This window comes from Idiotropiscis lumnitzeri, chromosome 13 (assembly GCF_059441095.1).
Source record: "Idiotropiscis lumnitzeri isolate Australia: NSW breed Sydney's pygmy pipehorse chromosome 13, RoL_Ilum_1.0, whole genome shotgun sequence".
In the NCBI taxonomy this organism is placed as follows: domain Eukaryota; kingdom Metazoa; phylum Chordata; class Actinopteri; order Syngnathiformes; family Syngnathidae; genus Idiotropiscis; species Idiotropiscis lumnitzeri.
Genome location: NC_142403.1, coordinates 14,774,617 through 14,799,902, shown reverse-complemented (window position 1 = coordinate 14,799,902; position 25,286 = coordinate 14,774,617). Strand labels below are relative to the sequence as shown.

General features: G+C 40.4%; 1 protein-coding gene across 1 annotated transcript in view; it reads right to left on the bottom strand.

Moving 5' to 3' along the window:
• Positions 1–23,017, bottom strand: part of notch2 (notch receptor 2) — a 46,465-nt gene extending 23,448 nt beyond the window's left edge. Inside the window, exons 1-2 of the mRNA XM_088313068.1 lie at positions 22,653–23,017; positions 11,049–11,130 (exon numbers count right to left, since the gene is read on the bottom strand). Coding sequence (XP_088169194.1) covers positions 11,049–11,130; positions 22,653–22,725 — 155 coding nt within the window. The 5' untranslated portion in view covers positions 22,726–23,017. The remainder of the gene's footprint in view (positions 1–11,048; positions 11,131–22,652) is intronic.
• Positions 23,018–25,286: the final 2,269 nt, after the last annotated feature.

Genomic DNA, 25,286 nt, shown 5'->3' with positions numbered 1-25,286 from the left:
TTTTGTCATACCCAACAAATATTCCCTCCTCACACTTGGAGTCTAGTTTCTTTCTGTTCTGTATGTAAGCAAAACATTTAGAACCAAACTTTTGCATCCTGGAGAGGTTAGGTCGTTTCCCCGTTAGCATTTGATAAGCTGTCTGTTTTATTCTATTGTTGAAACATCTGTTTCTCACAATAGCTGCTGTCTGGACTGCATAGGTCCATAACATCTTAGGTAATCCACTCTCAATTAGCATGCATCTCGCCATGTCAAATAATGTGCGCCAATTACGTTCAGCTGTGCCATTTTGGTGTGGCGAATATGGCGCCGATGTTTCATGCTTGATGCTATTTTTAGTCAGCAAATTTAGATAGTTTTTACTTAGAAACTCTGTCCCATTGTCAGATCTGATGCATTTGACTTTGCCGTATGGGGCTGAGTCTGCCAAGAATTTCTCAGTTGCTAGTACTGTGTCACTCTTGTGTTTCATGAAATACACAAATATTGCTCCGGAGTAATCGTCGGTAAATGACAATGCAAAACGATGTCCGTCAATTGATTCAGGATCAATTGGTCCGGCTATGTCTGTGTGGATCATGTCGAGTACATTTTTAGCTCTGGTATCAGGTTCTCTATTTCTAGTTTGAATAAACTTTCCCTGAGTGCACACATCACATTGTAATGTTGCTTTGTCAATTTTACCCTTAATCACCATGCCATCGGCAACCTCTTGCAACCTTTGAATATCATCATAATTGCAGTGACCCATGATCTCATGCCATGTCTGCATGTCACAACACTTTTTGCATTGGTCATCATTTTCTCCATTCACAGTGTTTAAATAATACATCCTGTCATATTTGTAAATGTTGAATTGTGTCCCATCCTTGTGTCGTAGAACATTATGTTCTTTCTTGAAGATGACTGTCGCTCCACTGGATGTAGCAGCCTGTACCGAGAAGATATCTTGCGGAAAAGATGAAACGAATAACGCCTGTCTCAGTGTCACCTTGTGTCGTTCTCCGTTGTTGTCCATCAGGCAGACCTCCGCGTCTCCCCTGCGTTCTGCTATTCCTTTGCATCAAGTGCCATCAGCCAATTCCACGCAGTGTGTCTCGGCTTGAAAGCTGTCATCGAACGCTTTGAACTTCCCCAGATCGGTTATGATGTGTGAAGTGGCGCCCGTGTCGACCATCAGACCTGTTTTGTTGATGCTGCGCACCGGCTGGATATCTGTGTCGATGTCATTCAGGTGGAATGCGTAATCCTTGTTGTCGGTAACTTTTCGTGCGTTGTCCGACCGTTGTTTACGCCTGCAGTTTGAGTCGCGGTGCGTGGCGCTCTTGCACAAACTGCACCACTGCTTACGTTGACATTCTTTAGCTTTATGTCCTTTACGGCCACATTTAAAGCACTCAATTTCGGCACTTTCTGTTTTCGTACTTGGTCGTCCTCTTGCTTTCATGACATTGTCCTCTGATTCTTGTCTTTTTAGATTTTTGTTGTCTTCATAGTCCCGTAATCTCGTCTTGAAGTCAGCAAAAGTCATTGCCTCTTCAATTTGAGTTATGTGGACGTTGAATGGTTCAAATGATTCAGGCAGCCCATTTAATACCATTGCGATGAGCAATTCGTCATGCAATGTCTGACCAACCTTTCGAAGTGCTGTGATGACGGCTTCTGCCCGTATGATGTATTCAGTGACACTCTCACTGTTAGATTTTCTGAGCGTGGTCAACTTTTTGTAGAGGCTAAGAATGCGCGGCTTGCCAGTACCCGCATAATGCTTCCTCAATATTTGCAGTGCTTTTCGTCCATCATCTACTGCATCTTGCATTACCAGTGATAAACTGTTGTCATCCAAAAATTGTATCAGCTCTGCATATGCTTCGGCATTTTTCGCTTCAAAGACGGCTCTTTTATCATCTTCATCATCTGTCTCATTTTCAGCAGGATTGTACAGAACCGCGTCTTTGAGCCCTTGTAGTTTTAAATGACCGAAAAACTTTGTCTCCCACAGTTCATAGTTTTTCTCATCCCCGTCAAAAACGAGTCTACTCCAGCGGCTACCCGTTTCAGTCGGCCGCCGGTTCATTGCGTTAGCCATTGGCTTAGTCGCAGTTATGCTCACCAGACTCGCAGTACGTCGCGGCTTCTTTCTGGTGGTAGAGTCCAAAAATTCCTGATTTTGTCCTGGCTTCAGTTGGGTCCTGGGCCCATAACCTGTTGGCAGAGTGGTACTACGCAGCAGTAGTATCGCGTCCAACTATTCTTCAGGATCAGCAAACCAGAATTTCTGTATTGACAGAGGAATAACTGCACACAACCTGTCTCGTCTGACAGTGTGGAAGAAGTGAAGATTTTATTCTGAGGCTACAAAGGATGAAAGGGGCGGCACATCATAAGCATGCATGTGATAAAGTATTACATCATAAACATATACATAACAAAGTAAGGACTTTGAGAGCACATCTTTAACATACATTCTTCCAAAAAAAAAAGACAAGATTAGACCGGTAACATTTCGTTTTGGGCAATAATCCATCATGAACAAGTCATGCCATCAATAAAGTGTTGTTGTGTATAAACATTAGTGAGCTGCCGGCGTTGCTTTGGGCCGAAAAGCGGGGAGTGGGTGGGTAGCAAAATGAGGCAATTTTCAGTCTTGCTCGCTGCTTCAAGACGACTTACTCCAGCTCCATTTTTTCACTTGCCTCAAGCAGTGCCATAGCTTAAGATCATTCCTCAATAAAAGCTAACTTACAAACAAAATCAATCAAGTGGCGGCTCTTAACTCAAAATAGTCGTAAGTTGGGGCCCTCAAAAGTCAAGGAACCAATTGTTGATTAATCGTTTCCTGGCGAAACCGACGCATAATGGAGAGCACAAAATTGCTGCAAGCAAAGCAGGCGTTGTTGGTTCCGTCAATGTTAATTTGCTGTGTAAAGGACAAATTAATATGACATCAGTGATGAGAAGTTGAGCTTTAATTGGTGCTTTATATGACAAAACTTCCCTCAGGCTTATAAATAATCGATTATTTTTACATAAAAAAAAAATTTAACACCAAGAGGTTTTTTTTCTAGTACCCTTGACACTCAGATCAAAATGAATGTTCGAGTTCAGTGCCCTTTAATTATCCTTCATGGCAGCAGTGGCCACTAACTACAGCAAAACCTAAAAACTGACTTTGAAAGTAAAAATTTCAAAGCGTCGCTGACGGGAAGACGTTCGCTTTTGTTCCTTTTTTTTTTTTTTTTTTTTTTTTTTTAATCACTGCCGTCAACCCGTGTTGACAGAATCCAAAGAATCAGAAGACGATAACACCCTGTCCTTCTGGTTCCCGACTCAGATAGAGTGCTATCTTTATTAACCTCCTTTTCGCTCCAGCCCGTGGCAAACAGACAAGGCTGTGCATGATTCATATTATTGTCAGGGAGTGGTGTCTCACCGGGGAGGAAGTATTCTGTCAATGGATTCAACATATGTCAAACACAACAGCGCAGGCACGACTGTCTGCACATGAATGCAACTCAACTGCAGTCGACTGGAATTGTGTGACCGCTTCGTCTACGGGATTCTTTGTCCTGCTCCGTGACGGCTTTTTTTCCCCGCTTCATCTTTTCTCGATCCTTCTCTCCCGGCTTTCTTTACCTCTTTCTCACTCCTCCACCTCGCAGTTCTGGCCCACTCAAGGTGTCAGGTTTCTACAGCTGGTTCACATTAGCGCCCCCATCTTGTGCGCACACACGCACTCCTCCCTTCTCGCCGCACTCCTTCTCCCTCCTCCACCTCATGCTGACCTCAGCCTGTACCGACTGGCCGTGGGGCTTCGATGAGCAGAGAGGGTTGGGCTGAATCTCACAAATAACGTCTCCCACACTCGTTTCTTTGCTAATCCATATACCAGGCTCCTTTTGCACATTCCCCTTGTGTCCCCATCCACTTTCATTTGTGCCAATTCGGCCCCCTCCAGCAGTTCACCAGAGTTCAAGCTTCAACTGCAGACCTTCCAACCCCTAATCTAGTCTCAAAGAAGCCTAATAACTCCATCATGCTTTCCCCCTGCGGCAATCACAGGAAAGCAGTGTGTGAGTGCAAGAGTGTGTATAAATCGGCTCACATTTCAAACTATGAATGTGGCTCTGCCTTGACTAAAGTCGGTTCAATGTACAACGGCCATGTGTGTGCATGTTTAGGCGACAAAAGTCAAGTGCATAATACATTACTGGCTTTATCGAATGCCGCCATGCAGACAAAATGTCTGCTTTGGTGCCGGGGGCAAAAAAGAACAAACCGCCCCCATGCCCCAAAACACACCTGAGCGTCTTTGTTCGTATCAATGGTTGTCTGGCGCAACTGCGAGGTACTTAATGTAGGTATTATCATTACTGTATGCCCATTTTTACCTTCAGATATTTACTGTATGCCTCCACATGGGAAATACATCTTCCCTGGGTGCCACAATTTATGTAACAGTTTGGTTTTGTCTTTTAAATTCAGAAAAGCTTGCCGCCCACGTGCGAGCCAAACGGAACCCCAGAAGATAGCTGGTGGCAAGCAAATGATGCCAGTCGAATTTTCCGTGGGCCGTGGTTTGACACAGAGTGAGCTCAATCGCTGCCAGTCCAGGTAAAATTTATGTACTTTTTGGCTCCTCTACCCGTCAATGGCAATGAATGAGTTAAGAGCGGAGAGAAAGGCTTTTTTTTTCCCGCAAGATCTTCAATCCTCTTTTATATAGTTGAACATTGTTTTCTTTTCTTTGGTGTGGCAAATTTGCAAAGCATATTTATTTTCACTTGAATGGGCAAGCAAGGCCTTACTAAGGAGCTGGGCTATTTTATGCATGAGCCCAAAAAAAAAAAAGACGTCACAGAAAATCAAAACTAACCAGAATTAGAATGAAAAGAGGCCTTCAGAAAAAGCAGGGAGATGAGCAGCTTTCTTAAAAAAAAAAAAAAACGAAACATCAGAGTGGCGAGAATAAGAAGTCAAAATAGGGTGGAGTCCACAGTGGGCTTATGTGGTAAAATCTCAAGATATTTCTTTTCCTTTTTTTTTAATGACATGCTTCAAAAAGACTCATCTAAGAAACTGTGGTAGACAACATAGGACCTCTGCGTGGTGTTTAGTCATTATCTTGTCTTTGTGGTTGTAATGAGGCCTAACTATAGACCTTCAAACCTTACGAACAGTCATTGTCTTACTTACAAATTTCTGTCCAACACATGACGTAAACCAGCGTTACTCACATTAGCCGTGGTGCTGACATGAAAGAGAATGCTTCTTTGAGGTTCTTGATTTATTGTACGGCACTGTTTTGGCATGTGAAAACATTCTCCGTTGGAGTGCCACTTCAACAGATGTCAGTTTGAAATGAGCGCTTGCTGCTTAAAAGAAATTGTGTGCAAACCTTTGGAAGACCGGATTACTCCTAATATGTTTTATACTTGACCATAAGCAACTTCAAACCTACACCGAGTTACTCTTGGGCCCCCCTTGTCATCATCTGTCACTGTGGGCTGGTTGCAACATTCCCCACTGTTTTGTAAGTCTTCTTACTAGTCTTATAGCAGCCTGGTATGAAATGACTGATTAGCATTTCATGACTTGTTTGTTAGTTTGTTTTAGTGAGCGGGTGCGAGTGTTATAGTCCAGGCTCCAGAAAAAGTAAAAAAAAAAAAAAAGCTATTTATGAAATATTGTGTTTTGGGTGAGGTCAGACACGACAGACAAGCAAGCAAACCATTAAGTTATTTTTAACCAAAAGGGCTGCACGAGTTTGAATTTGCCCTCCGTTCCAAGGAAGCCTTGACTCACCAGAGAGTGAGCCACATCCTACACAAAGAAGCTCTTATCATTGTGGCTCCACTTTTGACCACATCGAGTGAGCTGGGGGGGAGACGCAGGTCTGCCAGAGATTTACAAGCTTTGACACGACGGTTTTTACTTGATCTGTCCAGTCTGATTTAATCTGCCGTACGTCACACAAGATGTCAGCATGCGATGTGAGACCACCAATGACTACATGCAGTCAATAACTATTTTAAAACTGGACTACTGGCAGTATTTGGTTTTTTAAAGGACATCCAAATGCATGCAAAACCCAGAATATACTCATATATACCCTGTTCCACCTTTTCCAACCTGAATGTTTGGCCATATACCGTAATTTTCGGACTATAGGGCTATAGGTCCAGAAAATAACAAGAAAGTAACAAACAGAAATGACATCTATTTGCGTCAGAACATTGTCCGTGAGGCGGCATTTAAATCTGGATATTCACGCATGTAAACGGGTTATTACGAATACAATCAAAAATCAGTAAACGGAATTTTGTACAAATTCTTAATCAATCCGATGTTCTGAGAATATCTTGTGAGCAAATCTACTTCTCTGCTATTTATTATCCACTGAGGGTCGGCAGAAATTCCAATAATGACGAAAGCATGCATCGTGTGAGTATGTGTTGGATGAGTGACACGTGCATTGCCAAAAGAGTAAATCTCTGAAAATGATGACAAGGCCAAAGGCTACAAGAAAACAAGTGCAAGGATAATGAGGCGAGTTGAGTTGTATCCTGAGGCATCTCAACGTCCAATGAAGTGACTCGACCATGGATGAATGAGTGACAGTCTGATGAAAGCGACGTAGCAAGAGGCAAATTATAGCCCGTCCAACAGTGCTTGCCTTGACCCCCCCCCATTCCCTTCACTTGTTGCTCTCTCATCAGTAAGAATTTGTGCTCTGGGGTAGTCCTTCTCAGATTACCTGAAAAGAGACATCCTCTTTTCTTTTGGCCCTTTCTCTTCCTCTGTCTGCCCCACAGGCAATTTCTGCCCGTCAGATCAAACAGGCAGCAGGTCTACACAACACAGTTCTTCTCTCTTTTTTTTTTTTACTGGAATCTGACTGTGAGAGAGCGACCGAGCGGGGCGGTCTGAGGTTTGCACTGTGTAGGAGGTAAAGTTCATCTGTTTCAATCATCACCTCACCATATTAGAAGAAATCTTATTTTGGGCAAAAATTATGTTTGGTAGCTCAACAGCAAATTTTCCATTGCGCGTTTTGAGATTAACATAACATTGCCACCAGAGCACAAAATACTCCCACAATGTGCTTCATCTTCATCACAGCATGGCACGGAAGCAGAGATGGAGTTACATAGTTGTAAGAGGCACAATGTATGCCTTATGTTTCGGAATTAAAACCCTGATCTGGCTTAACCTTAATAAAGACTTTAGATTGTGTAGCCAGCTGTCCTCAAATTTGAGTTTTAGGTTGAACAGTGATTTTGAAGTGGATCTCTGAATCTGCATGGTGGTTAAGTCCAGGATTTTCATCCCAGGCACCTGGCAAAGCTGAAACAGTAATCCAAGCTGGATCACTGAAGCGCACTCTACTTTTGGAGTCAGCCAGTCCTCCCTCAAAAATCTCTAGTTGCTTCAAAAAAAACATCTCCTGTGTGAAAGCCTAAACGCCAAAGATTTGAGTGCTCGAACTGTACGGTTGAGTCATTATTATTCCACTTCAATTCTGGAGGTGACAGTTTGCTGAAGAAGACTGAATGCTAATGCAAAGAATTACGCTAACAATTAAGCAAAGAATGAAGCAAACAATGGCGCTACACTCCCTCTGGAGACTTTATGACTAAGAACTTGGAATTCATCCAACTCAACAGTAAAGTAGCAAACGATCTTGAAATGTTTAAGAAAAGGTACTTTGAGATGAACCAACGGAAGCACATGCCACGTCGTGAAAAATGTATCTACAGTATGTGTCATTTCAGGAATGATGCAAGACATGAGCAGCATACCAAGAGATTTTGGGACTTCTACGGATCCTATACATGACACATACCATTTCCTTCACACCCAGACCGATGCCTTGCAGTGACACTGGTTGGGCAGCTTTTCTAAACCCTGCCCTAAAAGGTAGTTCGGCAAGCTTTCCTATTCACTTTTACTTTATGATAACATTCTTGCTGTCCGAAATGTGATCTGTAAGCTTTCCGATCATAGCAAGTAGTTCAAACTAAAGATTTAGATGATATAAAACAGATACATGCATAAGAGTAGCATTGCTCTGTTTTTCCAGGTTTCTTGAATGCCTCAGGAGGTTAATCTAAAAGCCATCAAATGCAAAAGAATCAATCTTTGTATGTTCATAACTCCTGTTTCGTTATCAGCCTTGTGCTGAGAAGAACAATACCGGCAAGATGAATTGCTCTGATGGACAGGTTCGGGGATGTTGACAGACTTCCCATCATGGACGTCATCTTACTCGCCTTGAGAACAAAATGTTCAACCTAACCATGACATTTTGCCCAAAACCCCAGAAGCTTAAAGCTAGCGTATAATGCTACACACCATAAAAAGGCGAACGGAAATTAGCATGGAGTCAATACAATACAACTTTTTTAACAAAAATAGAGCAGCAACACATACAAAGCATTCACCAATACTCATTTACGGTGGCAGAGAAAGGTCACAACAGTTTGTTTGTGTACGAATGGGGCTCAACGTGTGCAAGAGGACAGCGGTCACTTGCCTGCCACGTATTAGAAAAGGTAGAGGGGCTAAATTGCGGTTTTGATTAATCAACATCGATGGAGTGGGGGTTCGCTACACCTAAAGTTGTCTCCGTTTAATAGAATGCTTGTCCAGTCAGATCCCAAAAGCAATCCATGCGACATAATCATGCTTGCCTCGGCCAAAAGGCTGGAGTGACTGTTTACTTACAAGCGACCGCCTTAATTCGCCGAAGAGACGAGCAAATAGAAAATTACATTTGGTTAACAATGAGACCTTTGAGCAGCAGAACGGGGAAGACTGGACAGAAACGGGCAAGTGTGCGTAGAGCTGTGTATATTTAGTCCAGGTCTATGTGCAGGAAGATGGAAAAAAAAAAGTCGATTGATGAGTTAATCAGTTAAACAGTAGGCAGTCACTTGGTCAGTTGACTCTAAAACTGAAAGAGTCCTTTCTGTGCGGCTCCTTTTTTATCATTTTGATCATCATTGAATAAAACAAGGAGTCAATGTTCACAAGAGTAAGTGGAAGCAGAGGAAACCGGACGATTTCAACTCCTCTTGTGGCGTCAGATGAAAACCTTCTGATTCCAGTTAATCCTCAATTAGACGCTTGACGTTCAGGATGACCTTAAACATGTCACCTGATATTTTGCCGTTACTTTGGCTTAAGTAATCAAGACAGATACAGCGTGCAAAACACAGTTAAGCCATCCCTGATGTACTGTATCTGTTTCGGACAGAGAGAGTGTGAGAGAGGGGCCTGGATTGGTCTGAATAAATCAATGCTGTTTAATATTCACCATGACCACCAGCCAGGAATGTGACATGCTCTCGCTTTGTGGCAAGATTTATTGGCAGTCAGTTGATAATCAAACCGTGATCAAGGTGACTGATTACAGACGGGCTAATTCGTCATTGAGATTAAAGACAAATTAGAAATCAAGCCTATGAGGGACGCGCATCTCTCAAGCCACCAGACACACGCACACACACACAGAAGAATGAGACTCACTATCTGACCTTCAAGACCACAGAAAGAATGTCAAACAGTGAATAAGATATGTGGCTTGCTCCGTCTCCCCTTTTTTACAAGAGTGACGACGAGCATTCCCAAAGGTGTGGGAAACAAAACACACGGTGATTCACACTGCACCTGATGAACTATGTTTTAACGGCCGACACTGTTAATTGCATTTATGTGGTTTCTAATTAGAAGGTAAGAAAATGTGTAACAAAGCAGAGCGCATACTGTCTAAACTAGGGCTGGGTCTAAAACAAACAAAAAAAAAACGACATTTCGATTTTAATTGATTTTCCTTTTCATAGCACGATACTGATTCATATAACCATATATGGATACTTTTAATAACATCTTTTCCCCCATAAATTTACGTGACTTCACACATAACACAAGATCTTGTCACTACGTGAAAGTAGCAGATCAAAACAAAATGGCGGAAGCTGTGAAGTCAAGTCACTCATTGCAGCACTGGTCCTTCTGAGAATGCCTTCCATACCAATGTAAATTTGAATTGAATCTAAAATCAATCGAAGGGAATCGCGAATCAAAAATCTAATCGTATCGGAGCCTTGTGTATCGAATCGACTTTGGTTTGAACCTAGTCTAAACTCAACAGGACCACTCAGTCAAGCACCGAATGGTGAATTGTAGATACAAAAACACACAAATATGCTTTGTCGAAAGATAGTTGATTCTCACTCAAAGAAGAGCAACATGGGAAGTTGAACTAAATCCCAACCACAACAATCCCGAATACATACTATATTGTACATCAGTAGTGGACAAGCTTCTTGATTGGTGGGCCACAATGGGTTCTAAAATTTGACAGAGGGGCAGATGGATGGAGTGTTTTGGTAAACTCACCTCATCGGAGAAAAAAAAACCATTTAATTTTAAATGAAAATGAACAAAAACATTACAAATATCTGCGTTTGACACACCAGAGTATTTAGAAAATAAAACATGAACAAGGTTTATTCATTTCATTTTTTTTCAATTTTGGCGGGCCGGATTAAAACGTTTAACGGGCTGCATGTGGCCCCCGGGCCGTAGTTTGCCCACGCCTGCTGTACATTGAACCACTTCGCCTTAACGAACTGGTTTTACATTTGGTATTAAAAAAACAATTCCGTGGTTCTACTGTTGAAAATGAAGTTCTCAATAAACTTGAGTGATTACATTTGTTCTAAGTATGTCTTTCACCTGGGGAAAACAATAGCGGAAAATAAAATAGTGGCAATGCCAAAATCTATTAACTCTGTTGTCGGACAAATTAAAAATAACATTCTAGGTACTAAATAAAATGTTGGAAGAGGAAATGTGTGTATTGGTATTGTTCCCAGTAGCGGTGCACTTTCTCACACAGAGCAGTCCATTATTCGCCACTCTGTCTGAGCGAAACCTCATGGCGTGGAGCAGTGATTGAAAAGCCTTGTTTGTCTACTTTCTTTCACATCCAACATTGATAGTTTTCACCTTTATAGTCACAGCGAACTCGGTCTTACCTGCAGTATCCGGTGCCATTGCTAAAGGTCTCACAAGTAGCGTTGTTAACACACGGTGCTTTGTCATCCACACACTGAAGAGCTGCAAGAGACAAGTTAGAGATAAGTCGTGAATTTCTCCAGATTACTAAATTTTTCAAAGAAATGAGGCAAAAAGATGAAAAATGCACACTCTTGCAATAGCCACAAATCTGTAGTAAAAAAAAAAGGCCTGGTTTGTCAATATGCGATTTCTGTTTCCTTGGCCCATCGCAAAATCATTTGGAGAAATTGGTTTATTGTTTTTTTTTTTTTGGTAAACATTCGACTCGAGAGGAACAAATGCAACTCAAAACCTTTGCACACACGTAAACTTGGCAACCAAACCAAAACACTGTAAACGGGATGATTAAAAAACTAATTTATAAAACATTGCTGACAAGAAATGCGAGACTATCTTATAGCATCATTTGGAGAAAATGAAAAGGACGCAGTTCTCAAAATACGAGAAAAAACATGCTTGCTTTAAGCTGTTTGTCAAAGTGATGAGAAAATTAAGAGAATTAAGCGTTGCATGTTGAAAACCCCCAAATATTCAATCTAACCGTATAAATACGTTTAATGAACATCCACTAGTTTAAAGCGCACATAAAACGTGAATAGACCGACAAACATAAATGTGTAACTTTGTTCAAAAACTTCCACTTTATTTGCATTTTGAGACTTAAAAACGAGGGCGACAGGAAAGCACTTTGATCAATTTCCACTTAATGGCATCACGGAACAGGCAGGCCACACATTGCTCTTCCTTCTCCTGGTGCCAGATGAAGCAGTTGCGATTTAACGCGGAAAGGTTGGCCTCAGATTAGCGAATGGTCACAGGGCGCCCGGATGGGCTCGCAGACAGACATGAGCCTTGAGGAACGAAAACAAAAGCCCGACTATCTCCCTGCCAATGAAACACACACACCAGCCATTGTGTTTGCACCGGACCACAGCTCAAGTGGTCTTTGCAGACACCCAAGTGGCACAAGCTGGCAGAAAGACACGAAGTGTTTCAGTCTTTGTTAATCAATGCAACATGGATGCCAAGTGAAAAAAGTCACCGCGAGGCATGCCAAATTGAGTGCAACTGTGGTCAATCATAATTCGTTAGCCTAATAGCGCCACTTCCTTCGTCATTTTTGAATGTTGGCTGCCATGGGGGTGATGATTAGCGACTCGTGCTATGTTGACACCGGATGCAAAGCAAACTTTCGCCTCTTTCGGTCACGTTAGCTAGTCAGCTGTCGCTCGTGGATACCCAGGATGCCGCAAAATAGTGACATTCGGCAGCTGAAACAGCGAGGGGATGGGCAATTGTCCAACGTGGATGCACTTTTCATCGAGTTCGATTTCCCTGACAACATACGGACGATCGTACCGTTTTTTTCAGACTGTTTTCGATGATACAAATTAGTCCAAATATTGTCGACGTCAATTGCTTTACTTCTTGAAGAACACAAAAATGGTAGCTAATTTAGGATGCTAACAAACTGCAAGTTAATTACGCCGTCATTGTCTGACACAGCAGAAGTGTCTGGCGTTAGTGGCTAGCAGCTAGCTGTCAGCAATATCAACAAGTGCCCGGCTAGTAGTTCAACAGCTGTTCTTTGGTTTACTATGTTTTTGTTTTTTTTAACTTATTTTTCTATATTGTGGACCTAGATTACTTTGTAATGAACTTTCCATGTTTAAAGGACGGGAATGTGCCGATTGCACGTCAACGTCTTTTCCATTTAAAAAAAAAAAACTTGGCTTCTTTCATTTAGATAAAACACTTTTGCTCATTCAATAATTTGAAGAAAACATTCAGCTCAAAATGTCTGGCAGGATACCTTGTTATTTTATACGGTGTACCAAGTTAGCAAGTATAAAATAGGAATGTATCCAGCCTTATATTGTGTTAAATTGCGTTCTTAAATATTAAACAGCCATCTTAGGTATTAGGAGTTGATTTTTTTTTTTTTTTACAAACATTTTTTTTAAATAAACGAAGAAAAAGTTTTATTTGTTTTTGTTTTGTATTTTTGCTGACCTGAAAAAAAAAACGATCCAATCCGAACTGTGACTTAAGTGATCCATTGCACCACTATTACATACTCTTTAAGATTACAAAGTGATGGAAATTTACCTATAAAACATAAGTTTGACAATTCCTATACTTTTGCGACCAATAGTCTTAAATGTCAAAGTACGTGTGCTATAGCATTTTTGACAAAGCTGAAGCAGGGTCAGCTGATTTGAAGGAAACGCCAACAAGTAGAGTCACAGCCATACAGGAAGTATGCTGAGCAGTGGTGTTACTTCCTGTGCCGGTAATTAATCACAGGTTGACAAGAGTTCAAGAGTCTCTGTGACTAGAAGTAGACGTGATAGGATTTGTAGCAGTGGAAATCAGAAACGTGCGCTCAGTTCATTCTCAAATGGTGACTAATGCCTTCGAGACCTTCGTCTGACAGCATAGTCCATTAGACACGGGGATGCCTGTACATAAACTGGCGTGAAATTCATAATCCGAGCGTGCACACAAGCTAACATGCACACACACGCAGCTATAACAGGACAATCCACTGGGAACACTGAACTATTTCAGACTTGACTTATGTGGACAGAACACTCGGTGGAACATTTGACGGACATGCGCCGAAACTGTCAAAAAAAAAAAAGCTAGAATTTGTGTTGGATGTGTGCCTTTAAGAGGTGTGGCCTGTCGGCTGGAGTCCATGCGAGTGTTCTCATTTCATCTCAACAAATTATAAAAAAACAACAAAAAAAAAAACAACAAAAAAAACAAAGCATTGCAAAAATTATTCGAAAACATTCAAATCATATGCCTGTAAATAAAATCTATATTGCTGTAACTGTTAAGCAAAAAAAAAGTAGTTTTATTATTTATTTATTTATTTTACTTAATCAACCAATTGGAATTTTTTTGAATCACAAAAAAAAAAAAAAAAAAAGAATCCATACGGTTGGGGCCCTGGTAATTATTTTCTGCACAAATCAGCATAAATCCACATATTTACACAAGCATATCAGATGTTCTGAGGCTGACCCCACACTCTTCGCGCTCGCCGCTGCTTTGCGGATCCCCACAGAGATCCAAGAGTGAGCTTGACAGAGGGGCGTAATACAAAACAAGAGAGAGTGATTGACCTGCGAGACAGTGAGGGGGAAGTAATTACGAAAACAACACGCAAAGACTAAACACAAACCGCCGTCCCCGAGCCCTGGCACAAATCCACGCAGCCGAGGACAGGAAGTTGTTCACGCTAAGTGAGGAAGTCAAGTCATTTCCTGGAATCGCTGCACAAGCCCCTCAGATCCTGCGCTCCAAGCTGTTGCCGTGGAAACGTGCAATAAAATACCCTTAGCTCAGCATGGAAGGAGGGAGACGAGGCTCAAACTAAACACCGGTACCCTGAGGGAAGCTCTGCTGGCCCACACAAACAGCACACTCGAAATATTTGCTTCTCCAACATCACGTTCAGATTGCGAGCGGTGACTCCAAACCGAAGCGTGACACGATGTGAGAATATTTCTTTGTCCTTATACAGCAGCATGACATTAAAATCCAGCGCTACATTGACTCACAGGTGACTCGACTTACAAAACTTCACCAGAGAACAATTGTTTAAGAGGCCGAGCTGTTTATTGCCTTCCCAGATGAAGGTTAAACATAAAACAAAGAGAAATACACGCCATTTATTTAACCAAACCACAGAACTTTAAGAAAGCCAGCTGGCTGAATGCACAATGTAAAATATATAACCCTTTAAGCAACTCATATTCGAACACAAACGGTGGTGTGACGTGCTTTATGTTCTGCCAAGAACGACTACTATTACTGCAGCTTAACAGGGAATTATGACCGTCTGCATGTATGTGTCTCTGTTACGCAAAGCAAAAGTAGCAGGGAAAAATTGATTGAACTGTAGTAGAAAAGTGGCAAAAAATGTTCAATTACATTTTTATGAGGCAAAGGACTCTAGATTGCAATATTTCTGATTCTTGTTAAAAAATATATTTTTGACTGCAACGGATTAATGACATTTCTGTTCATGCACCAAATATTGCAGCTTAGAATCACTCAAATGTCAACGTCTTCTTCGCTTGTTACGTATTATATTTCCTCTAGGTGACAAAAGTGGGTTGTCAATAAATGTCAAGAAGGGGCACTGAGGCATGAAATCATGACACACAAACTGTTTTTTTTTTTCGTTTGCAATCTATTTCATCATGTTATGCCTGTATAAAGAACAAGTCTGCAGAGTTCTATTTGATGTTTAAAAAACACATTGAGAATTATATTGTAGGTTATTGGCGTGGCCCACTAATTAGGCGGTTGATGAGCCACTTGCATTTGTAATTACGCAGAGGAGTTGGTAGAGCCTGTTGAGTGGAAAATTAGCCAGCGTGTGCGTGTGTGGGTGGGGAAGAGATAAAAAAAAAAAAAAGAAAGAACTAAAACAAAAGAAAAATCGACAGACAGCGATTGTGAAAACAGACGAAAGTGTATGAGGGACTTTCCCTCCGCTCGCTCAGGTCCAAAGTTTTTGTCTGTTTTGAAGCTTATTTTACAGAAGAGGATATAAAGAACTCGATTCCGTGTAACCTTTTTTCAATTACTGCTCTCGAACAGTGACTTTTTATTAAACCATTTTTAAACATGTCACAAAGTCTGACTTTTCCATCAATTTTGATTTTAAACAACTTTGCAGCATGACTTGCGCTGACGACTGCTTACTCCGTGCACCCCGGGCCGGCTGTCTCCAGGCTGACGGGCCTATTTAGCTGAGGAATGCAGCCCGCGGTAATTCCCTCTTAATTTTCTAACCCGTTGAACAGGGCAGACACAACGCTTTGTGTAATTCCCTCAACCTTCACAGCCACAGACATCGCCTCCTGCAGTGGCACTACTCTGCAGCGCTCACACCTTTCCTCGTTCCACATTTTGTCTGGCACCCATTAAAGGCGCTGAGAGCAAACTGGTCAAACTGGCACTGGTGCAGCAAAGCAAATAAAAAAAAAATTAAATAAAAATTACTAAGACTTTAAACCAAGTCTGTGATGCATATAAAACTCTGGACCTTTATAAGTTCGAACCATCTGGAGCAGAGTCCCAAATATGAAGCTGGGGTTATCGGCCCCTCGGGGGTCCGAGAGCCATACATTGGGAGTCTGTATGAGGGCCAATGGGAGACCTGCGTCCTTAAAAATCTTGCTTAAAAAATGGTGATAAAAGAGGGATGCAACAGAAAAAAAAAGCCACTTTGGATTTGGCAAAGAAGTACAGAGATGAGCCACAAACATTTTTGAAAATGTTTTAACGGACTAATGAGAGCACGATTAAGCTCAATCAAATAAATTAATAAAATTAAAAAAAAATAAAAAACAATTGACAGAAGAATTGATAAGTAGAATAATCCTCAGTGAGCAGTGATCGATATCGGAATCAAATTTCCGATCTCACCCGTGGATAATCGATGTCGGAATCTGCAGCATAAAACCCTGATCGGAACACGCCTACTCATAACCTCACAAGTGTTTCCTTGAAAAATATACATTTGTTATCTTAATATTCTGACATTTCTCACAAAAAGACGCAACTTTTTGATTATTAGCTTTTTGAGGTAGGTCCTTGGGAAAAAAAATAAAAATTCTCCACTGCAAGGGCTCTGAGAAACCCAAAAGTTTGACGTCTGCCGTAAAGCATAGATTATGAGCCAAACTATCTGATTGCGCAACACTAAAATGTAACACTGGAGATTGTAAACAAGTAATGGCAAGAGCATGACAAAGTTAGACCACGTCATGCCACATCAACAAGAAAGCCAAAGGGCAGTGGGCAGAAGAGGGGGTCAATAAATAATGCGGTGTTGTGAGTGGCTCAACATATTGCTTTGTCTTCAGAGGGCGGGGCTGAGGCACTGCACAAATAAACCGCATTTCACACCAGACAGACGCACGCGTGGCGCAATAAGTCTTCTGTCTGCTTCTAAGGCACATTTGAGAAGGCTTTCACACAAGCGCCATTTGTTCCGTTTTAAGTCAACGAGGGCTGCAGCTTTCAAATATTTTGGTATTTGAATATCCTACTCAAATCATCAGGTATTTGGATTAAAAACATTTTTTTTTTTACAGAGACAAAAAAAACCCCACAATTCTACTTTAAAGTAAACGGTCAACTGGTTTCAATTTATTTAGACTCAAATTTAAACTGTGCATAGCGGCACACTGTTTTCCTCTCTAGAAACATTTGTGTGCAAATTTAGATCAATTTCACCCCATAAATTTTGCTCTTTAAGACAAAGCGCTACCTGCCCGGCTAGCGCGGCTAGCAACGAAACACTGCCAACAGTTGCCGTACAAAACAGTGTCAACGTAATTAATTCCTTTTTAGGCGCCTTTAATGAGCAATTGAACATTGTTTCAGGACAACGTTGGGCTGTTTTCTTTGGTAGTAATAGTTTGTGGTGGCAATAAACAACACACCAAACACAGTCTGGAACAACGTCAAGTCAGCCACAACACAAAATTAAATGTCCAAACCTTTCATAATGCCACGGCGGCTTGTAATTTTTGATCCATCATAGTACAGTTTGTTCAATACAGTTCAGTTCTATTTTAATGTGAAGTACAATACACTCTAATCATTTATTAATGTTTGTTGGAAACATGGACAGAGATTATTTATTGTTTTAATTTTGGAAGCAATACAGTACAAGTACACTTTAATTCCGTCTTTTTTTCCCCGCCACTTCACTATATTTAAGTGTTGTTTTTACGGTACTTTAAAATACACCCTTTGAGTTACGAACACATATTTTGGTTGAGTAGTTTAGCATCACCACGTAAAGAAAGATAATTAGCTTAAATTGCGCTCTTGTTTGCTCGAGTACTGCTGCCTCGTTGACCGTGCTGCTCATTAGTGAAAGTAGAAACAAACGCGAAGTTTGCCACTCATGTGTTATAGTAATGTTTAACGACATAACATTCTTTCTGTTTACACAACTTACCGATAGGCAACAGTAACAATCGGATGTGGACTGTTTTGATGCAAATCGGTTCACTTTGATTTTTTATTTTAAACCAGGAAAGGAACACATTTTTAAGTAGATATCCCGACAAGGGAAAAGGAAACGAGAGCAAAATTCCAGTCAATCAGATTGGACCAAAAAAAATTAGTTTTTCTGTTTTCATCAGGGTTGTCCCAATCCGATGGACAAGATGACGGGATGTTCAGCTGGTCAGCATCGTTAAAAAAAGATTTTTTTAATTTTTAAAGAATAAAGTTTGGTTCTTCACTTAATCTGAACCACAGCTGATTTACATGCATCCATCCTGAGCTGCTTCTCCTCACAAGGGTCTCGGGCGTGTTGGAGCCCATCCCAGCTGTCTTCGGGCAGTAGGCGGAGAACACCATGAACTGGTTGCCAGCCAATCGCAGGGCACAATGACAAACAACCACTTGCGCTCACAGTCAGAGCGAGGGACAATTTAGAGCGTCCAGTTAACCTAGCATGGTTTGGAATGTTTTAGGAAACCGGAGTACCTGGAGAAAACCCACGCACGCAAAAACGCAAACTCCACACAGGAAGGCCGGAGCTGGAATTGATCCCTGTACCTCTCTACTGTGAGGCGAAGATGCTAACCAGTCGCCCACCGTTGCCCCTGCTGATTCACAGCCATATAAAAATGTGTCATCTTGGGATACTGCATTGCAGAGGTACAATATTGGACCGGGACTTTTTATCAGCAGACACTCAAAAATTAAGTAACATTTTTATTCAGACTCAGGTGCAAAAAAATGTGACCAAGGCATCCATAGTTTTGATTTGTGTGCATGTGTCATGTGTGTTGGTCCTGAACATCTTTCTCACAAAACTGTCCTAAGGCTATGTGTCGATAGGCAGACAAGCCAAGACTACCAAATGTAGGTCAGAACAGAAGCTGTGATGCATTTTCCGATGCATATTTAAAAACCGAAAAACCCAAACAAATGCTCGAATTCTGAGCATTTACCGGCCTGAGTTTTGCAGCATGTTTCCCCCCCCACCACAAAAATAAAAAAGAATAAAAAATTATTAAGGGAGGTGCGTCTCTTTGCATCAACTCAAAAAAGAGATTTATTGGACTGTTATTGCTGCTCCGTGTATTTCAAAGTTGCATTCGTTTGAAGGTATATATTTTTATATTTTTTTGTAACATCTATGGTCATTTCTGTTAGCCTGTCTATGGCGTTTTACATCAAACAACATCAAAAAAGCAATAAGACTCTCGTTGATTATCCCAAAATTCTTCAGGTTTGAGTTAAACCTTTTGTCACTTCAATAAACAATGTTTTTTATGCATCAGCTTTACACTAAATTTTAATTGGAGTGAAAAACAGCTTGAAGCAAGCACACTCAGTCTCTTATTTGGAGAATCATTACTAAGTACGAATGTGTTTGTGGAGGAAGTTCATGGAATGGTCTCTCTAGATTACACATACTGCAGGTGAATCTGGAATGTATCCCCGACGATATACCGGAGCTCACCAGCGAATACATTCCACATCTCATCGCCATAATTAAGTTGCATTTAGAGACAATTCCAAATGCCAACCTTCTACTTCCCACACGACGCTCATAGAAAGCAAACACCTGACAGGCTTTTATTGTTGTTTTTGTCACAGTAAAAAAACATAACAAAACATACCACGCCATGCCATGAGGCGCTTGTTGACATAAGACATTTGTGAGAGCAACATGCAGACATTTCACATTTGTGTTAGCAAATGCCTTCTGATAATAAAGCAACCCTACCAGAACCTACGGCCGTAAACTGTCCAATAAGTGTTTTATAATGGGTTCATTTAATGTGAACTCGTAAAGATTTAACAGCAGCGGAGCCGACAAAGCCTTTGCCCCTCCCCTGTGATCTTTGGCACCTCTATTAAGGGGGCCCGGACCCCCAGTTTGGAAACCACTGCATGAGATAAAACCTGATTACACAGAGTTTTAAAGAAGGATATTTCACTTGTTGGGCATTTTCATCACAGGACAATAAGAAATACGGATGTGATCAATAGGAACCATCTTTTTACATTATGGTTAAGTCTTAGCTGTAATGTATGTATGCGGGGGTGTGCGTGCGTGTGTGTGTGTGTGTGTGTGAGAAAAAGCGCGAGAAAGGGGGCTGGGGAGGTGGTGGAATGTCAAACACCAACAACATTCCATCGCTACTCCTTGCACTGCCTGCAGCACTTTTACATTGTCTTTTCTCCTTTTGTGTGATTTCCAGTCATTGAGCATTCATAGTAGCGTCGCATGTATCAAATTGGAGCTAAATAAAAATTGCTTGCCTCTCATTACGGAGCTTTTTGTCCGAGCGCGTTGCTGTCGTATTAGTACTAATGATGCGTGACAAAAGTCAAAATATAATCAAGTTAGGAAGTAGCTAGAGTTAGTGTACAACTAACATCCATTGAGTTCCCGTAGAAATATAGGAGCGTTCGTATTAGATAGGACAGGAGATTTTTTGGGAAGCGGACAACTTTTCACTTTTCAAAACAGTACATTTAACTCCTCCTCCCGGTAATGCAATTGCAGCTCTAAAATTGTTTTTTTTTTTTTAATGTTTTTGAAAATAACTTTTTCCATCGAACATGCTCAGTAGGTACATTCAGTAAGAAGTCAAATGAAAATATGTTCTTCCTAAAACGAATCAAAATGTAACTCAACAAAGAAAGTATGGACTTCACAGAAAATGAATTGCTTGGTTTCTGCTCTCCTCCGTTTTGCGTAATAACCGATCTGATGTTAGCCATGCTAGTTCGCTAGTGATCCGCCTCGGTACTAAAATATATAGTATTTAGTTCACAAGGCTTGTAGGTTGTTGCAACCAATGTTTCTGGATACCGCTATGTTACAATTGTCATAAGTGTGTGCAAGTTATGCCAAATTCAAAGAAAATGAATCAGGTAACAATATTTAATATGTGAATGCTGTAATAATGCTGTAATAATCATTCGCTAATTTTGCAGTAATTAGCAAAACTATGGGAACAAAATACATTTGCTTTTCTCTGGCACTCTGTTATTAAACAATTTTCTGTCACTATTTCTATTATGGCAAGTTATCAAAATATGTATTGGGAATGTTTTTACTGTACCCAAGTAAATTTATAAGTGTATTCTTTTCTTTTAAGTAAAAGAGTTGAAGTTACGCCAGTAACAAACAAAGGCTGCTATGTGAAACACTACCGCCATTGTTTCTACATTCATTCTTGCAAACAAGGGATTGGCATAATAATTATTTAATCGTTGTGAATTGCGTCAATTGTACCGAACTGTTTGTTGGTTAGGTGTCTTGAAGTCAACGAGATAAAATGGCATGCACTACTTGACTTACTAGTTGTCAATTATAATGTCCCATTTTGCACTGTAGGAATGGCTTGAAAAATTAATCAAGCCCAGAAAAAGACTGGAGTAAAAGTACAGAATCTTTTTTTTTTAAACATAAAACGTAAAAGTAAAATGTCAGATAGCTAAATAATAAAAGGGATCGAACAGTATTTGTATTAAATAACAATGACACTATTAAGCCTTAAACAGTCATTAGTCCGATAGTTGTTCTCAGGTTTATTCACCAATAAAAGCATCCGGATCCAATGATTCTCAAAGTGTGGTACCAGTCCCACTAAAAGTACTCCTGCTCCTTCTAGCGGTACTTGAAGGAATTACTGAATTATCAGCCAGCTGCAAAGTTGTGCACATTGCGATGTGAGTGTTTTCAAAGAAATTGCCTTCAAACTTGTGTATTACTATGACCTGAAAGACTGAATGAGAATCTACATAGACATAAAAAAACAAACATAATTTTCACCAAGCATGACAGTATTTGTTTTTCTAGTTATTGTGCGAGTTGATTAAAAATTAGTTGAAAAATTATGCGAAAGTGGTAGCAAAATCGTCAAACTGTGTAATGTTACAGTGGCTTCAATTTATTTTGTTGGGTTGTACTTAACTTTGAAGTAGAATTAATTTGCTTTTAATCCTTTAGAAATGTCTGGTTTTAAACATTTGTGGATATTTTTTAATAACTTGTGCGTGCATTACGTTTAGATTTAAAAGTTTTTTAAAGACATTTTTAATTTTCATAATACTGGTGTTAGAGTGACTAACAATATTAAATTATTTTTATTAATATTTAAGTCATTTATTAGGGAGGTGGTACTTGATGTAAAGATTTAGAGACACTGGATTAAAGAAATCTAGTTTAAAACCATTTAGCCTAAAATTTAATTGCGAAAATGACGTGTAGCATTTATTGACCTTACAAAAGGTTAGTAAAATCTAAGATTTTTCCATAACATCCTGAGTATCTTAAATTTCGCCTATTGTATTTTCAGACAAAAAAGTCTGTTCAACTTTTAGAAGTTTATGTGTTTAATATTTAAAATTCGTGAAAAGGGGACTTAATCACCTGGTTAGTTTGGAGGGAAGAAAAAAAGGATGCTACGCGCTATAAAAGCGCAAAGGTGGAGGTAAAAATGTTGACAACTCGAAACTTTAACTCCGTCGTATGAAACGACACTTACCCAGGGAGAGGTGAACGAAAGCCAGGACGAAGACTAGCGACGTTCCCGAGGAGAAACCGGGTATCCTCTCCATGTTTTTTGTTGTAAAATCCACATAAGGTCGCGCGAGCCCAAAAGTTGAGCTGCCTGCCTGCTTGCTTGCCTCCCCGGACGGTGACTTCTCAACCAAAAAAAAAAGTCCGGTTTAGGCTGGGAAATGACGCGTGCGTAATTAGCAGATTAAAAAGATAAATCGACGAAGGTCAATTAAAGCATTATGCTATTTTCTTGACAAGCGGCGAACACGCGTATTTAGTCGTGGATAGCTTTTAAAAGTCCCTGTTTTGACTTGACTATGCTCCGGCGCCGCGTCGCACCTCACTACCTCTCCATTACTTGTCAACGAGTCAAGACGCCAAAGTGGGTATCCATCCGCTCTTCAAGTCAAAGTGGATCTATTTCTTACCCACAATGAGGATTCTTTTGGATCCACTGACGTTCGTTTTCTACTTATGCCAACTAAATATTTACAAAAATAATTAATTCTATTAAATACAATTGCCTGTTGGTTCGAGGGTGCTTTAGAAATAACATTGGGCGAAAGTTTTCCCTCTCGATGTGTCGCCGCAGCGGAGGAATTTTCATTTTCTCATTTTTGTGCTTGGCGGATGACTTCAGATTAACCCGTTCATTGAATCACAAAAAAAAACTACTCGTCGTTGTTTATTCAAATCATAACAATAAAGAATTTTTTTTAATGCATTTTACGGTTTTGTAGAAGACTGTGAGCAGTTTTCACGTCTAGGTGGAGGTGACTGAAAAAAGGGACCGCTCGTAAGTCAAGAAGGTTTTCAGAGGGACTTTTTTTTTTGAGGGGGGGGGGTGACTTGTTGACTTTTAAACCATAAGCAGTGCAACTGCAACTAAAAAAAAAAAGACGAAATTTGACCTAATATGATGGTGCACGTTGAGGGTAGTGGTTTGGACGTCTGCCTCACACATATGGGATTCTGAATTTGAATCCAGGCATCTTTCATGTAAGAAAGAGTATTTGGAGAAAACCCAAACTAGCATGGTCACTTTCCCACAAATAAATGTAAGATTCTTTAAGAACTCTAAATTGCCCATAAGTGTGCTGGTCACCAAGTTGGTACCCGCGGGCACCAAGTGGTCCCCAAAGACCACACGAGGGCGTGTTCACAACATTTTGAGCCACACTGTTTTTTTTCAGAAGTGTGTATCTAACTGGTAGCCCATTGCATTAATATGTATTCGGGATTGGATTAATTATTATTTATTACAAAAAATACATGTGCTAATTTCTGCAATTGCGATGTGATTTTGGCGGTATTAAGAGGTGAATTAAGTCGGATTAGTCCCCACTGAAGACCCAGGTATCAAATGCAGCGGTCATGTGATGGCTGAAAATGACGACCTGTCTGCAGCACTGCTTACTTAATGATGTCACTCCAGATGTGGCCTCAGGAAAGATGGCCTGAGAAAGGGCGCGAGCCGGCCTCGTGAGTAGCAAAACTAGGATTAGTTCCCGCCTGCAATGGACACTGATTAAAGACTTCCGAAGGAGAATAGATAAAACCATGATACTTCATATCCAGTTCAAAGAGTGTGAAAAGCAACCAAGTATCAATTATTCTATGATATGATGTTTCATGAACAGATTTGGGCAAAGTATTTCCAGAATATACTCTATTACATATTATCAGTGATTGGCATTGTAAAATAACTTGTTGCATTACAATATTACTGTTTCCGAATTTTTTACTTTAACAAAGCCAACCAACACCATACTTTAATCGCCCTTTCCTCCCAAAGAAATTATGTTACTCTTGTAAAACAGGTGTGAGTCTATGAGCACCCCAAGATTTCCAACTTGCTCTTCGGTTTCTAAAGACTGACCAAGGGTGTTTTCTTACAGCCTTCCTATTTTCTTTATTGCTGAAAATAATGCCTCTGGTCTGTTTTGTTTTTTTAATAAGATTTTGATTTGCTGTAGTTGTTAATTAGCTCTCGACAGTGACACAATATGTTGATTGAACTGCTGTCGTTTGACGACATCGATAGATCTAGCTGTGTGTCATCTGCATAACAGTGATCGCCGACATTGTCTTTCTGAAGCATTTCACACAAAGGTAACATATGCAGACTGAACAGAAGGGGTCCAAGGACGGACCCTTGAGGGACCCCATATGTCATGATCATTTGATCTGATTCAGAACTTCCAAGGGTTACAAAGTAACTCATTTCCTCCAAGTAGTACTAACACCGACACCTTCCCTGCGTCAGTGTTCAATTTTCTGACATTTAGTATTTTGCTAAAAAGCTGTTTCTGTACTTTACTCCTGATTGGAATTCAGCAAAAAGTCTGAGTGGAAGAATTTGCTGAGTTGATTAAAAAAACAGTCTCTTGACAATCTTGGTTGAGAAGGGAATGTTTGAGATGGGTCTATAATTTACTAACAAGAAGACATCCAGCGTTCCCATTTTTAGCGGCTACTTTCAGGGGTTTCGGAAACTTGCCTGACTGAAGTAAGCAGTGGATTATTTGCTGTAACTCGGTTTGAATTTCAAAATTGTTGAAAAAGTCCGATGGTGTTGAGTCAAGACAGCAAGTTGATAATTTCAACTGCAGAACTG